General features: G+C 39.4%; 1 protein-coding gene across 4 annotated transcripts in view; it reads left to right on the top strand.

The window, feature by feature from the left end:
• Positions 1–15,545, top strand: part of LOC106080485 (papilin) — a 183,532-nt gene that overhangs the window by 164,187 nt on the left and 3,800 nt on the right. For 2 of the 4 annotated variants that reach the window (XM_013241862.2, XM_059364653.1), the window contains exons 2-3: positions 11,229–11,417; positions 15,271–15,472. In XM_013241862.2, the coding sequence (XP_013097316.1) occupies positions 11,388–11,417; positions 15,271–15,472 (232 nt within the window). In that variant the 5' untranslated portion in view covers positions 11,229–11,387. The remainder of the gene's footprint in view (positions 1–11,228; positions 11,418–15,270; positions 15,473–15,545) is intronic. The other 2 variants (XM_013241861.2, XM_013241860.2) reach the window with 1 other exon arrangement.

Raw genomic sequence — 15,545 nt, 5'->3', positions numbered from 1 at the left:
CACAGTGAAAATGTACTAAACAAATTTTCACAGTGAAAATGTACTAAAGAAATTTTCACAGTGAAAATGTACTAAAGAAATTTTCACAGTGAAAGTGTACTAAAGAAATTTTCACAGTGAAAGTGTACTAAAAAATTTTTCACAGTGAAAATGTACTAAAGAAATTTTCACAGTGAAAGTGTACTAAAGAAATTTTCACACTGAAAATGTACTAAAGAAATTTTCACACTGAAAATGTACTAAAGAAATTTTCACAATAAAAATTTTGTAAAGAAATTTTCACAGTGAAAATGTACTAAAGAAATTTTCACAGTGAAAATGTACTAAAGAAATTTTCACAGTGAAAATGTACTAAAGAAATTTTCACAGTAAAAATGTGCTAAAGAAATTTCGTGATATACCGGATCTCCGCCAACAGCACCATATTGTTTAGAGGCAGATCGCTGCACATGGATTCTTATCGCAGACCCCCAGCCCTATTTGTCCTTTAGCTTTGATCCATCTTTGTAGCATGATCTTCGAGATGGATATACCAGAGTTCCGTCAATCCAAGAGCGTGCCGCTGACAGCAGTACCTCGCTCTCTTTCTGAATTATCGTGTCATATAAGCGATCCGAATCCTCTTTCATTCCATCTAAATCCAATTGTCGCTTCGATTATACTGCGAGGGTATGACCTGCTTTTACCCTGTATCCATTCTCCCGTCGCCTTAAGTCGCATAGCCGCAATGATTGTCTAATCGTTATTCTACATGTCCATGGGCGGTATATATAGAAAAATTTCCAGTGGCCTAATGGGTGAGGTCCTTTTTTCCCCTCCTATGCCAAGATCACACATTCACTAAATCTATTGCAATGAGCTTATGTTGGACTTTTCTCCATCGTAGTCCATCAAACTAGTGACGCGTTAGTTAGTACTGGTCTATTCACGCTTTTATAGAGCCAGAGGACTATCCGGTCTGGTCTACATAGTGCCAAACATCTGTGAGCCTTCTCAATACGCTTCTGGATGTGGCATTTCCAATTCAATTTCTTGTCCAAGATTGCCACCAAGTATTTGACCTTATCGCATATCCAAATCGTTGTGCTGAGAAAAGGTGGCTTCTCAAGTTGTTCTATTGTCGTTCTCCTCGTAAACTGGCAGCCCTTAGTCTTCTCTGGTCTTACATTCAGGCATCTAGGGCTAGCACAGTTTTATGCCATCTCCAAGACCCTTTCGCACTTTCCGCATATCTGATACGGATTCCTAGCCCTAAGAAGCAGATGGGTTCAATTCCCTCCTCAGTGATGGTCCATTGTAGAACAGCACAAGACTATTCATTGATGACTGTTTTTGCTAAACTCGGGAAAGCTGAACCCAGATGTTGTTGTATTTCAAGTCTACTGTAGAGAGAGACACTGAAGACAGAGTAAAACACGCAAGTTTCTGTTGATCAGATTATTTTGAAAAACAACCCCCATTCTGTGCTAGGTGGTATTTTTTTCTCGAATTCATCGACGCTACAGTGAGATATGAGAAATAACTCGCTGCCCACTGAGTCATACGAAATCGTCCAGCTAAACCACGTTGCCATCGTACGAATTTCGTACTACAAAAGCAGACGACAAGAAAAATACTTTGCCTGAAGCAAAATGTAACCGAATACATGCGTTGTGCAACGTCTACTCACTGAAATCTGAATCAATCTCTCTTTTTGCATCCACTAATCTCGTTGTCTTCGTGTCTTGTTAAACTGTCTCATACAATGTTGTATTTTAAACTAAGAGTTCAGTTCTTGAAATAATCTATGGTTGTTAGTGTGTCTTAGGCGCCCCGGTAGCCGAGTTGGTAGCGTGCTTGGATTACCAATGCAGAGGTCAGGCAGAGTGGGCAGGCATGCTGCTTGTATCAGAGCAATTCGCTGGATGTCCTACTATTTATTTGCTAAATTTTCATCACAATTTTTTTTTTATTATAAATTTTTGGTTGTTGTTGCGTAGTCTGGCAACCCTGTTTCATCTGCAACATGCCTTTGAAGTGTGACTTGCATGATACCACATAGCATTTTTCACATCGAAATTGCACATACACCATGCATTATTCAGAATGCAATGGAGGCAGCATGCCTCTAGTAAGGCTTATGGGTGTATGTTTGTTTAATTTTTTTTTTCCTGGGAAGGAGGTAAGTTTCAGTTGGAGGCTCTTGTACTGTGGGTAAAGTGTTTGTTTAATCTACAATGTGATAATTTATGTCTTTATAGTCGCATACACTTGGGCTCCGGGGCTAAATTGACGACTATTATCACTTGTTGGGGAATTTGGGTGATTTTAGCCGCCTTTTTGGTGGATGGCGTCTGGGGCAGTGGCTATGGGATATGTTGTGGAGTGGAGTTGTAGAGTAACGTAGAGTTGTTGCCTCTTATGATGTTATTACTGTTGTTATTTGTTTTAGTTAAAGCTGTATTATCTTGACCAATATCTTGATGGTGCTTGTACACCAACAACAGATTATATCTATCTCCACTCCAATGATCTGTTTGTAAACTGTCATCCTTTGGGAAATGGGAGAAAAATAGAAAACTGCTTGTTTGGTAGCAAATTAACGAAAACTATAGATAAGATAATAGCAGAGCAGGTTGTATAAAAATTTAGCGCATGAAATGACTGGCAAAAACTAAAAAAAATATCGAAATATCGATGAATACATAATAAAAACGATAAAGCAGAAATACATCGAGCTTGAATTAACCCACTAACGACGAATGGGTAGAAAATTAGTCAAGAATAGAGCTGTCTTAAAAAAATTCTAGCTCGAGTTAGGAAAGAGGGCGCCCCGGTAGCCGAGTTGGTAGGGTGCTTGGATCACCAGTGCAGGGGTCGTGGGTTCGATTCCCGCCAGAAACCTTGATCTGTCTCTACTGTGGTATAACAATGGAGTTAAAATTGTCTAAGTGAGTCTGTAAAGAACTGCCACTCTTACCTTAACTAACCTAACCTAGGAAAGCGGTATCCTAATGAAATCTAGATTGGCGTAATGAAATTTATTAAAAATTATTTTTCTCGTTGTATTAGATCATGTTTTGGGGAAAATATAATGGGGGTATATTAATTTCGTAATTCTGTTTGTATCACCTCGAAATATGCGTCCAAGACTCCATAAATTATATATATTCTTGATCGTCATGACATTTTAAGTCAATGTAGCCATGTCCGTACGTCTGTCTGTCGAAAGCACGCTAACTTTCGAAGGAGTAAAACTAGGCGCTTGAAATTTTGCACAGATACTTTTTATTAGTGTAGGTCGGTTGGGATTGGGCCAAATGGGCCAAATCGATCCATGTTTTGATATAGCTGTCAAATAAACCGACCCTGGGTCTTGACACCTAGAGCCTCTAGAGGGCGCAATTCTCATCCGATTTGCCTAGATTTTCCATGATGGGTTCTATTATGATTTCCAATAACTGTACTAAGTATGGTTCAAATCGGTCCATAACCTGATATAGATGTCATTTAAACCGCTCTGGGGTCTTGACTTCTTGAGCTTCTAGTGGGCGCAAATCTTATCCGGCTGAAATTTTGCACCAGGTATTTTATTTTTGAATTCCAATAACTGCGCCAAATATGGTCTAAATCGGTTTACATCCTGATATAGCTTCCACATAACCCAATCTCTGGTCTTAACTGCTTGAGCTTTCAGAGGGCGCCATTGTTATCGGATGTGGCTGAAATTTCGCATAAAGCGTTTTCAAAGCCTGATAAAGCTTCCATACAAACCGATTTTGGATATTGATTTCATGAACCTCTAGAGAGCGCAATTATTATCCGATATCGCTAAAATTTTGCATGAAGCGTTTTGGTTTGACCATCTGTGACCGTGACTGTGTCAAGTGTAACCCACATCGGTTCGGAGCTCTATTAGGTCTCCCATATAATTTCAAAATAATTTTCGCAGAGGTTAGCATGTCCGCCTATGACACTGAACGCCTGGTTTCGAATCCTGGCGAGACCATCAGAAAAAAATTTTCAGCGGTGGTTTTCCCTCCTAATGCTGCCAACGTTTGTGAGGTACTATCCCATGTAAAACTTCTTTTCAAAGAGGTGTCGCACCTTGGCACGCTGTTCGGACTCGGCTATAAAAAGGAGGCCCCCTGAACTTGAATCGGACTGCACTTATTGATATGTGAAAAGTTTGCCCCTGTTGCTTAGTGGAGTGTTCATGGGCAAAATTTGCAATTTTTTTTGAAAAATTTGCAACTAAATTTCAAAATAATTTTCAAAAAAAAAAATTCCAAACTTTTTTTCAAGTTTCAAAAATTTAACCAAGAAATTCCAAAATTTAAAAAAAAATCAACCAAAGTTCAGGTGCGCTATTATTGCCTGCTTGGTATCTACTTTTCACTCTTCATACTCCCATAACTCATTGAGTTTGTTTTTCTGTCTGTGGTTTATTTCCCATGTCCTTTATCCCGCTATAGTTTTATGGTTTATTGTAATTTCTTATCTTAAAAGCATTTTATTATTGAGATTAAATGTTCGTGATATACCATAATCCAAACATGGCCACACCAGACAATTGTTGGCATATACTTTCTCTTCTTGGATGAGATTTGACTAAGGCAATCGACAATCCAAAAGTTTAAAGTGCTATAAAAGGTCAGTTTTTTTTGGAAAGTTCATATGGTGAGTTATTTCTCCTTGGTTTTCATGATATATATGTGCAATTTTCTTAGGATTGTTTGTTATTCTTTCTTTTTTGTCTGGTCTTTGCTAAATTAACAAATTTTCGCACTAAAGTAAAAAAGTTGCGTACACTCTCGAGTTTTGGCACATTTGAATGGATATGTTTATTTTCCTGTGAGTTGTTTCACCTTTTGGTCTTTAGGTGTTTGGACAACATGTGATTTCTTATAGAATAACTTTAGTGTTATGCAAAATCTAATCCAATGTTATTAGATGTTGATTTGATGGATGACTGCAATTCACGATGCTATTTTAGCTGATGCTCAGAGTCATGTTTATCCATAAAATTTAAGCTTTTACTATAGACTGGCAAATCAAATAATAACCATAGGTGTGCCCCTGACACCACTATGGGTCACCACCCTAAATAGTCTAGCACTGCTCGTAACTGAGAAGGGTTTCGAGTCCGTCTGTTATGCGGATGATGTTATAAGACATTACTTGGGGCTAAGAGTGTGAATCAGATTTGCAGAAGGACGAAAGGGTCTTGGAGATGTCATACAACATCGGACTAAATCTACGGGTCTGAATGTAAACCCAGCGAAGACAGAGATCTGTCGGTTTATGAGGAAGATGATCTTGGAAGGAAATTGAACTGGATATGTTACTTACAGGGGCATACTCAGGGAGCTTAAAGGTATTGGACACAATGTAGAAGGACTATAGGCGCGAAAAGGAGCCTGAATACGAGGATAGTGTACTGGCTCTAGAGTAGCCTGATAAGACCAATATTAACTTACGCCTCAGTAGTTTGGTAGACGACGATGGGGAAAAAGTGCAACATAAAGACATTACATTACAGGTTTAGAGAACATATTGTCATGGTATAGGCGGAGCGATGAGAACCACCACTACCCGAGCACTGAAGACTATTCAGGGTATACCGCCTACAGTCTTACAGACTAAGTAAAACACAGCGGCTATTAGACTTAAGGTGATGGAAGTTTGGATAGAGGAAATGAGCAGGTCATACTTTTGCGGTATAATTGAGGCCACAACCTGAAGGGAATGGAAGAGGTTACGGATCGGATACCTGAGACTACAGTTGAGATTTAGTGTGATGCACTGTTGCCAGCGGCACAGTTTTTGGGTGATGGCATCTGGAAGTTCATGCTTTATGGATGGAGGACAGAATAAGCCAGGGCGTCTACATTGAGGATTCAGGGACTGAGATTTGTTTTCGCCAGCCTGACCATAATATGGTCCTGTAGGCAGAAATCTGGTCCATAGTGCAACACCAATAGGAAACCAGGAGGGAATGGAAGAGCTTACGGATCGAATACCTGAGACTAAAGTTGAGATTTAGTGTGATGCACTGTTGCCAGCGGCACAGTTTTTGGGTGATGGCATTTGGAGTTCATGCTTTATGGATGGAGGACAGAGTGAGCCAGGAGGTCTTCATAGAGTATTTAGGGACTGAGATCTGTTTTCGCCAGCCTTACCATGATGTGGTCCAGGAGGCGGAAATCTGATCCATATTGCAACAACTGTTTGTGTCGAAGTTTATACATGGCTGCCATACCAGATGACAGAATACCTCAAAAATGTTGCCAGCGAAATGTTGCCGGAGGAAATGAGCAGTTCATACCACTGCGGTATAATTGAGGCAACAAGAGGAGGAAATCTGAAGGAAATGGAAGAGCTTACGGATCGGATACCTGAGGCCACAGTTGAGATCTTGTGTGATGCACAGCCTCCAGTGGCACAGTTTTGAGCGCGGGCATCTGGTAATGGCATTTGGAGTTCATGCTTTATGGATAGAGGCTAGAGTGAGCCAGGGGGTCTTCATTGAGGATTTAGGGACTGAGATCTGTTTTCGCCAGCCTCACCATAATGTGGTCCAGCAGGCGGAAATCTGATCCATGTTGCAACAACTCTTTGTGGTGAAGTTTTTACATGGCTGCCATACCTGATAACACTATACCTCAAAATTGTTGCCAACGAAGTGTTGCCAGAGAAAATGAGCAGGTCATACCATTACGGTGTAATTGAGGCAACAATTGGAAACTTGGAGGGAATGGAAGAGCTTACTGATCGGATACCTGCGACTACAGTTGAGAGCTAGTGTGATGCACTGCTTTCAGCGGCACAGTTTTGGGTGATGGAATCTTCAAGTTCATGCTTTATGGATGGAGGACAGAGTGAGCCAGGGGGTCTACATTGAGGATTCAGGGACTGAGATTTGTTTTCGACAGCCAGACCAAATTGTGGTCCTGCAGACGGAAATCTGAACGATTATGGAATGTGTGAGGTGGTATGGTGTTAAGGCGAGGACAGTGGATATGCAAATCCTTATGGTCAGTAAACTGTCCATCCAATGCAAATTTGCCCATGTACATTCCATTAAAGAACGAGACGAACTTCTCATATATCAATGACCATTGTCTTATTCAAGTTAAAACTCAATAATAGCGGGCCTCCTTTTTAAAGCAGATTTCGAACGGCGTGTCATAGTGCGACACCTCTTTGTGATAAAGTTTTTACATGGTTGCCACGCCAGATGATACAAAACCTCAAAAATGTTGCCAGCATTAGAAGGGCATAACCACCGCTGACAATTTTTCTGATGTTCTCGCCAGGATTTGAACCCAGGCGGTCAGCGTCATAATCGGACATGCTAACCTCTGCGGTACGGTAGGCTCCTGCCCATCGGTGCTATAAGAACTAAAACGGTAAAGTTACGGACGGTGTTGGTCTTCTATGAGGCAGACGAATTGGTGGTATGATGCCATCCTCGAATAAGACCAAGACCGTCCGTGACCTAACAGTCACGGCAGGACTCGAACCCAGGCTTTCAGCGTCATATTCGGACATGCTAACCAATGCGGTAAGGTGGCCTTCTGCCCATCGGGCTTATAAAAACCAGGACGGTAAAGTCACGGACGGTCTTGGTCTTCTCCGAGGATGGCACAATGCGCATAGTGTGGTTGCCGGGCTTTAGCGGAGTAAGGGCGAAATAAGAGGGCACACGAAAAGGTCGTTGGCAATAGACGCGCCTATAGCACTGGGAAAGGGTCGGAGGGCGACGAAAACCCTATGGGTGGATCGGTAGCGTGAGAAGACTGAGCTGTTACAGAGAGGAAATAGGATGGAGATCAGTATGGCTTTCGGTATCATTGCGGTTTAAATAGGACTACGTCCATCTGTCCGTCTGTCAGAAGCAGGCTAACTTTCGAAGGAATAAAGCTAGGCGCTCGAAATTTTGCATAAATACTTCCTCTTAGTGTTGGTCGGGTGAGATTGTAATGGGTTATATCGGGCCATGCTTTCATATAGCTGTCATATAAACCGATCTTGGATCTTAACTTCTTACGCCTGTAGACGGCGTAATTCTTATCCGATTTTGTTGAAATTTTGCACCAAATGTTTTGTTTTGTTTTTTTTTTTTTTTTTCAATAATTGTGCGGAGTAACCTTATAAAGCACCCATATAAACCGATCTCTGGTATTGACTTCTTGAGTCGCAAGAAGGCGAAATTATTATCAGATTTGGCTGAAATTTTGCATGAAGCGTTTTGGTTTTATTGTCAACAATTGTGCCAAGTATGGCTTAAATAGGTTCTTAACCTGGTATTGGTCCCATATGTACCGATCTTGAATCTTGACTTCTTGAGTCTCTTGAGGGCGCAATTATTATCAGATTTGGCTGAAGTTTTGCGCGAAGTATTTTGACTTGACCGTCAACAACTGTGACAAGTATGGTTCATATCGGTTCATAAACTGGTATAGCTCCCACATAAACCGATCTCGGGCCTTGGTTACTTGAGAGGGCTGAAATTTTGTATAATAACTGCGCCAAGTATGGTTCAAATCAGTTCATAACTGCTTGCGTTTCTAGAGGGCGGAATTCTTATCCGATTTGGCTAAAATTTTGCATAGGGTTTTTATACCTACCACCATATGATGAGGCTTTACTAATCGAGTTACTCCGTTTGTAACACCTCGAAATAATCGTCTAAGATCAATAGAGTACATATATTCTTGATCGTCTCGACGTTCTGAGTCTATCTAGCCATGTCCGTCCGTCCGTCCGTTTGTCGAAATCATGATAGAGGTCGAACGTAAAGCTAACAGTTTGAAATTTTGCACAGATACTTAATATTTATGTAGCTCGTTGGAAATTGCAAATGGGCCATATCGGCTCAGATTTAGATATAGCTCCCATATAAACCTCTCTCCCCATTTGACTTCTTGAGCCCCTATAAACCGCAATTTTTCTCCGATTCTGCGTGCAGTTTGACTTCTGCATGCAGTGTTTAGTTACGATTTTCAACAACTGTGTCGAGTACGGCTCAAATCGGTCTATAACCTGATATAGCTCTCATATAAACCGATCTCCCGATTTGATTTCTAGAGCCCATACAAGCCGCAATTTTTGTCCAATTTGGTTGAAATTTTGCTTGCCCTGTTCCGCTATGATTTTCAACAGCTGTGCTAAGTACGGTCCAAATTAGTCTATAACCTGATATAGCTGCTATAGAAACCGATCTCCTGATTTGACTTCTTGAGCCCCTGGATGCCAAAATTGTTGTCCGATTTGGCTGAAATTTTGCTAATAATGTTTTATTATGACTTCTAACAATTGTGCTTAGTACGGACCAAATCGGTCTATAACCTAATATAGCTCCCATATAAACCGATCTGCCGATTTGACTTCTTGAGCCCTTACATGCCCCAATTTTTGTCCGAGTTGACTGAAATTTTGCATGTGGTGTTCTGTGATTACTTCCAACAACTGATTCAAATACGGTTCAAATCGGTCCATAACCTGATATAGCTACCATATAAACCGGTCTCCCGATTTGACTTCTTGAGCCCTTATAAGCCGTAATTTTTTTTCGATTTGGCTGAAATTTTGTATACAGTGTTCTGTTATGACTTCCAACAACTTATCCAAGTACGGTCCAAACCGGTCTATAACATGATATAGCTCCTATATAATCCAATCTCCCGATTTGACTTCTTGAACACTTACAAACCGCAAGCAAAATCGGACAACAAGATTTGGCTATAATTTTGCTTGTGCTGTTCTGTTATGACTTCCAACAACTGCGTCAAGTACGGTCCATATAGGTGTTTAACATGATATAGCTCCCATATAAACCGATTTCCGGACTTTACTTCTTGAGCCCTTACAAACCGAAATTTTTGTTAGATTTGCCTGAAATTTGGCATGCGGCGTTCTGTTACGACTTCCAACAACTGTGCCAATTACGTTGCAAATCAGTCTATAACCTAATAGCTCCCATATAAACCCTTCTCTCGATCATCCTTGTTTCGTTCCATTTTGCTGGTTTGGCTGATTTTGGGTTTTCCCGAAATTTGGACCGGCCAAATATAACTTACTTCTTAAAATTCTGATGTTACTAAAGCTTTTCTGGATTTGCTTAGCCCACCTCCAGATTCCTTTCTAGGCTTATGAATGCGACTATTAGTTTATAATAGTTCATTTTAAAAGTTTGTGATTTAGCTTTCCGTTAAAAGCGCTTCCATGATTAAGGGCTTCAAAAATTCGACCTAGATGACCTCTACGCCTATATACTTCGGCTTATTCTCTTTTTGACCTAATTTAAATTCAAGCCTTAACAAAAGGAACAATGGGCATGACACAAATAGCCTATATTAAATGGCTTATGGCATTAAAAGAAAAAAATCAAAAGAGGCGCTGAGATTGAAATTCTCAGTTAAGAGATCCATACGAAGCTTCCTGAACAAAACAAAACAAAAATTTTTTTCAATCATCGAAAAAAAAAATTCAAACAGATATTCCTCAACTCTTTAAAAAGCCATAAATCAACATTAGGCCCATTAGCATTTTCAATACGCCTACACTACCATTGAGGAAGCAGTGAAGTGCCTAATTCCAAATTAACAAAAGACTAAACCGCTTTTGAAATGCCAAAAACAAAAAATGATAACTGACAATTTATTCAAAACCCCCCGAAAAGACTAAGGTATCCATAGGCAGTCGAACAGACAGACAGACAGATGGAGAGGTCTCCTTTTGTTGTTAATGCTGACATTCATAATTAATTGCTTAATTATGCCCAAGAAGGCGATCGATTTTCAATGGAATTATCTTAAATAGTTTTAACACATTGAGCAGTTAATCATCGGATAGGGGGTCTATGGGACGATGAAGCAAAAAAAAAAACAAAAAATACAGAAGAATATTCATAAGCGTACACTCCCCCTAGAGATTTAATGTTTTGAGTATCATGGTTGACAAACTTAAACCAAAATTCATAATTAATTTGGTATAAAAAAAAAAACGATATTTATGAGGATCGCCGTCCAATATTAAATGATAATCAATTAATTAAATTATTACTAAGGCGCTAGTTAGAGGAATGCTGCCTATTGATAGTTTGTTTTGCCGAACAGAGGTTCCCCAATGATTTACTTATTAACATATTAGTTTTCAATCAAAGGGATTTTTGTAAATTTGTAATGCTTAAAATGACATAAATCGATTTAATTTCTTCACTCAATAATTATGGTTTTTCTCAGCTTGACCATCCCTAAGTAGGGCTTGAAGGTTTCTTTTTATCGCCTATAAAATATAATTTATTAAGCCCTTATGCCTGCATTTGGGCTTTAGAGTTGTGTGAACATTTAAACGATTTACATCGAATTTATCTCCGTAATAAATCTTCGAAATTATTGAAAATGTTAAACAAGGTGTTGCTTCTGATTTTGGTGAGTATAAATCAAATAGTTTATAATAAATCTTGAAAAATTACAGAAAATAAATTTAAACGCTACCATCTAATTCTGAAACAAATTTGATGGATGGATATATATCTGAACAGATTTCTATGAAATTCATCAATAATACCGAGAGTCATTAGAAAATCCTTCCTGCCAAATTTCAAGAGAATCGGTTGACAAATGACCATTTTATTGCTGTATTACTGCAAATCGCACGAACATATATATGGGAGCTATATCAAAATCTCAACCGATTTCTATGAAATTCACCAGTAATATTGAAAGTCATAAGAAAATCGTTACTACAAAATTTCAAGAGAATCGGTCAACAAATGACCATTTAATTGCTATATTACTGGAAATCGGACGAACATATATATGGGAGCTATATCCAAATCTGAACCAATTTCTATGAAATTCACCAGTAATATTAAGAGTCGTAAGAAAATCGTTCCTACCAAATTTCAATAGAATCGGTCAACAAATGACCATTTAATAGCTGTATTACTGGAATTCGGACAAACATATTGTATATATATGGGAGCTATACTGAAATCTAAACCGATTTCAATGAAATTTACCAGTAATATTGAGAGTCTTAAGAAAATCCTTTCTGCGAAATTTCGGGAGAATTGGTTGACAAATGACCATTTTATTGCTGTATTACTCCGGATCGGACGAACATATATATGGGAGCTACAATATTCAAATCTGAATCGATTTTTATGAAATTCACCAGTAATATCGAAAGTCATAAGAAAATCCTTCCTGCCAAATTTCGATGGAATCGGTTAATAAATGACTATTTTATTTCTGTATTACTCCAAATCAGACGAACATATATATGGGAGCTATATCCAACTCTGCACCGATTTCTATGAAATTCACCAGTAATATTAAGAGTCATAAGAAAATCCTTCCTGCCAAATTTCGATACAATCGGTAAATAAATGACTATTTTATTGCATTATTACTGCAAATCGGACGAATAATAAATGGAAGCAATATCCAAATCGGAACCGATTTCTATTATTTTTGTTAGTGACCACTGTTGCTCTATAATCTCTTACGTGATTTTTGCGGGTTGTTAAGGGCAATATGTTTCAAAATGCAAATAAAACAAGTTTATTTCATCCTTTTCTCGACGTTTCGTCGGCTTTTTTCCGACTTTTTCAAGAGTTTATTTAGTGAAATCTTTTCGATTTCGATTCCTTTCAATTTCAATAGTCTTTGTCTCTAGGTCGAAAAACATGCCCATACCAAATTCGAAGACGATCGGATGAAATTTGCGACCTGTAGTTTGTACACAGACAGACAGACAGACTGACATAGCTGAATCGAATCAGAAAGTGATTCTGAGTCGATCGGTATACTTATCAATGGGTCTACCTCTCTTAATTTTTGGGTGTTACAAACAAATGCACTAAGTTATAATACCCTGTACCACAGTAGTGGTGTATAAAAATATTGAATTATATTTTGTTTTGTTTTTTTTTTTTTATACCCTCCACCATAGAATGGGGGTATACTAATTTCATCATTCTATTTGTAACACATCGAAATATGCTTCTCAGACCCAATAAAGTATATATATTCTTGATAGTCATGTCATTTTAAGTCGATCTGGCCACGTCCGTACGTCTGTCGAAAGCACCCTAACTTTCGAAGGACTAAAGCTAGCCGCTTGAAATTTTCCACAAATGCTTCTTATTAGTGTAGGTCGGTTGGGATTGTAAATTGACCAAATCGATCCATGTTTTAATATAGCTGCCATATAAACCGATCTTCGGTCTTGACTTCTTGAGCCTCTAGAGGGCACAATTCTTATCCGATTGGAAGAAAATTTTGCACAACGTGTTTCGCTATGACTTCCAACAACTGTACTTAGTAAGGTTCAAATCGGTACATAACCTGATATAGCTGCCATATAAACCGATCTTGAATCTTGACTTCTTGAGCCACTAGAGGACGCAATTCTTACCCGGTTGGAATGTAATTTTGCACGAGGTATTTTGTTTTGATATCCAACAACTGTGCCAAGATTGGTTCTAATCGGTAATTAACCTGATATAGCTATCCGATTTGGGGACTGTTTCTTGATCTTCTAGGGGGCGCAATTCCTATCCGATTTGGCTGAAATTTTGCATGACGAATTTTATTATGACTTTCAACACCTGTGCCAAATAAGGTTTAAATCGGTTACTAACCTGATATAGCTGTCATATAAGCCGATCTATGATCTTGACTTCTTGAGCCTCTAGAGTTTGCAATTATCATCCGATTTGCATCAAATTTTGTACGAGGGGTTCTCTCATGACCATCAACATACATGTCTATTATGGTTGGAATCGGTCTATAGCCTGATACAGCTCCCATATAAATCGATCTCTCTTTTTTTTCTTCTTGAGCCCCCCAAAGGGCGCAATTCTTATTCGAATTGGCTGACATTTTACACAGGTCTCCAACATATACTTTAATTGTGGTCCAAGCCGGACCATATCTTCATATCGCCCTTTTTTGCCTAAGAGGAGATGCCGGGAAAAGAACTGGGCAAATGCGATCCATGGTGGAGGGTATATAAGATTCGGCCCGGCTGAACTTAGCACGCTTTTACTTGTTTTTATATCGATAGCGTGGGGGGCGACCCTCCTACATACTCCAAAAGCACCACCCAAAAATAAAAGTAGACCGATCGGGACAATATGGGACCCAAATTAAAGGTATTCGAGGGTAGAGTACTAACTTAATATTAAAAATTGGGTCCAGGTACCTAGGGGGCAGCACACATACTGATTTTGCCCATGAAAATTTCACTAAGGAACAGGGGCAAACTTCTCACATATCAATGAGTGCAGTTCGAATCAAGTTTAAGCTCAATGATAAGAGGCCTCCTTTTTATAGCCGAGTCCCAACGGCGTTCCGCAGTGCGACCCTTCTTTGGAGAGAAGTTTTACCTGGCATAGTACCTCACAAATGCTGCCAGCATTTGGAGGGGAAAGCCACCGTTTGAAAATTTTTTCTGATGGTCTCGCCTGGGTTCAGCGTCATAAGCGGACATGGTAACCTCTGCGCTACGATGACTTCGGGGTCCGCCCCGACCCAAAACTCCTTCAAATAGGCATATTGGACGATATTTACAATATGGTACTCAAATAAAAGGTATTAGGGAGTAAATTATGAATATGGCTGGAAGAAGTAATAGGTTTTACAATTTTTTAATATCTTAAGAGAACGAATCCTCCCCTTACCCCAAAAGCAACACCCAAAGATAAAAGTAGACCGATAGGGGCAATATGGGACTCAAATAAAAGGTATTCAGGAGTAGGGTACTAACGTGATAATAAATATTGGGTCCAGGCACCTAGGGGGCCGTTCCTACCCAAAACCACCTCAAATAGGCATATTGGACGATAATGACCATATGGTACTCAAATGGAAGGTATTACGCAGTTGATTACAAATATGGTCTGGAAGGAGCAATAGGCTTGCGACATTACCCAAAAGCACCACCTGAGACTACAATTGGACCGATCGGGACTGAAACGAATGGTATTAGGGAGTAGATAACGAATATGTGGTGGAAGGAGTAATAGGCTTTTGATATCGTAAGGGGGCGGACCCTCCCCTTACCACAAAGCACCACCCAAAATAAAAGTGGATTTGCTCCAGAACCTATGGGGCCGCATCGAGATGAAAATCCACATAAATGGGCAGTTTGGGGGATCATGATAATATGGGACTCCAAAATACTCTCCAAATGGGGATATTTGGGGCACAATTTTTTTATAATGTTTGAATATTGCTTATCACTAATTTGTATGATTTTTTTGCTTTCTTTTAGGCCGTCCAAGCTGGAGGATTTGTAACCGGTCTATCAGCCAATAGTGGAGCTGTACCCTGTGGTGGTCTATTATGTCGTCCCCTGACAGGACTCTATACGCGCGATCCCTTACCTGAAGATGCTTACATCCATGTGGCCATGATACCAGCTGGAGCTTCGAATATTTCTATCACTGAATTGAAAAATAGCATGAATTTGTTGGGTGAGTAGAAAAAAGCAGCACCTCTGCCAACAGTACAGTATCTGCTGACAAATTATTCTTCAAGTCGGTTTCC

The sequence above is a fragment of the Stomoxys calcitrans genome, chromosome 3 (assembly GCF_963082655.1).
Source record: "Stomoxys calcitrans chromosome 3, idStoCalc2.1, whole genome shotgun sequence".
Lineage (NCBI taxonomy): Eukaryota > Metazoa > Arthropoda > Insecta > Diptera > Muscidae > Stomoxys > Stomoxys calcitrans.
The sequence above is the reverse complement of the archived record's forward strand: the minus strand, read 5'-3'. Positions and strand labels throughout refer to the sequence as shown.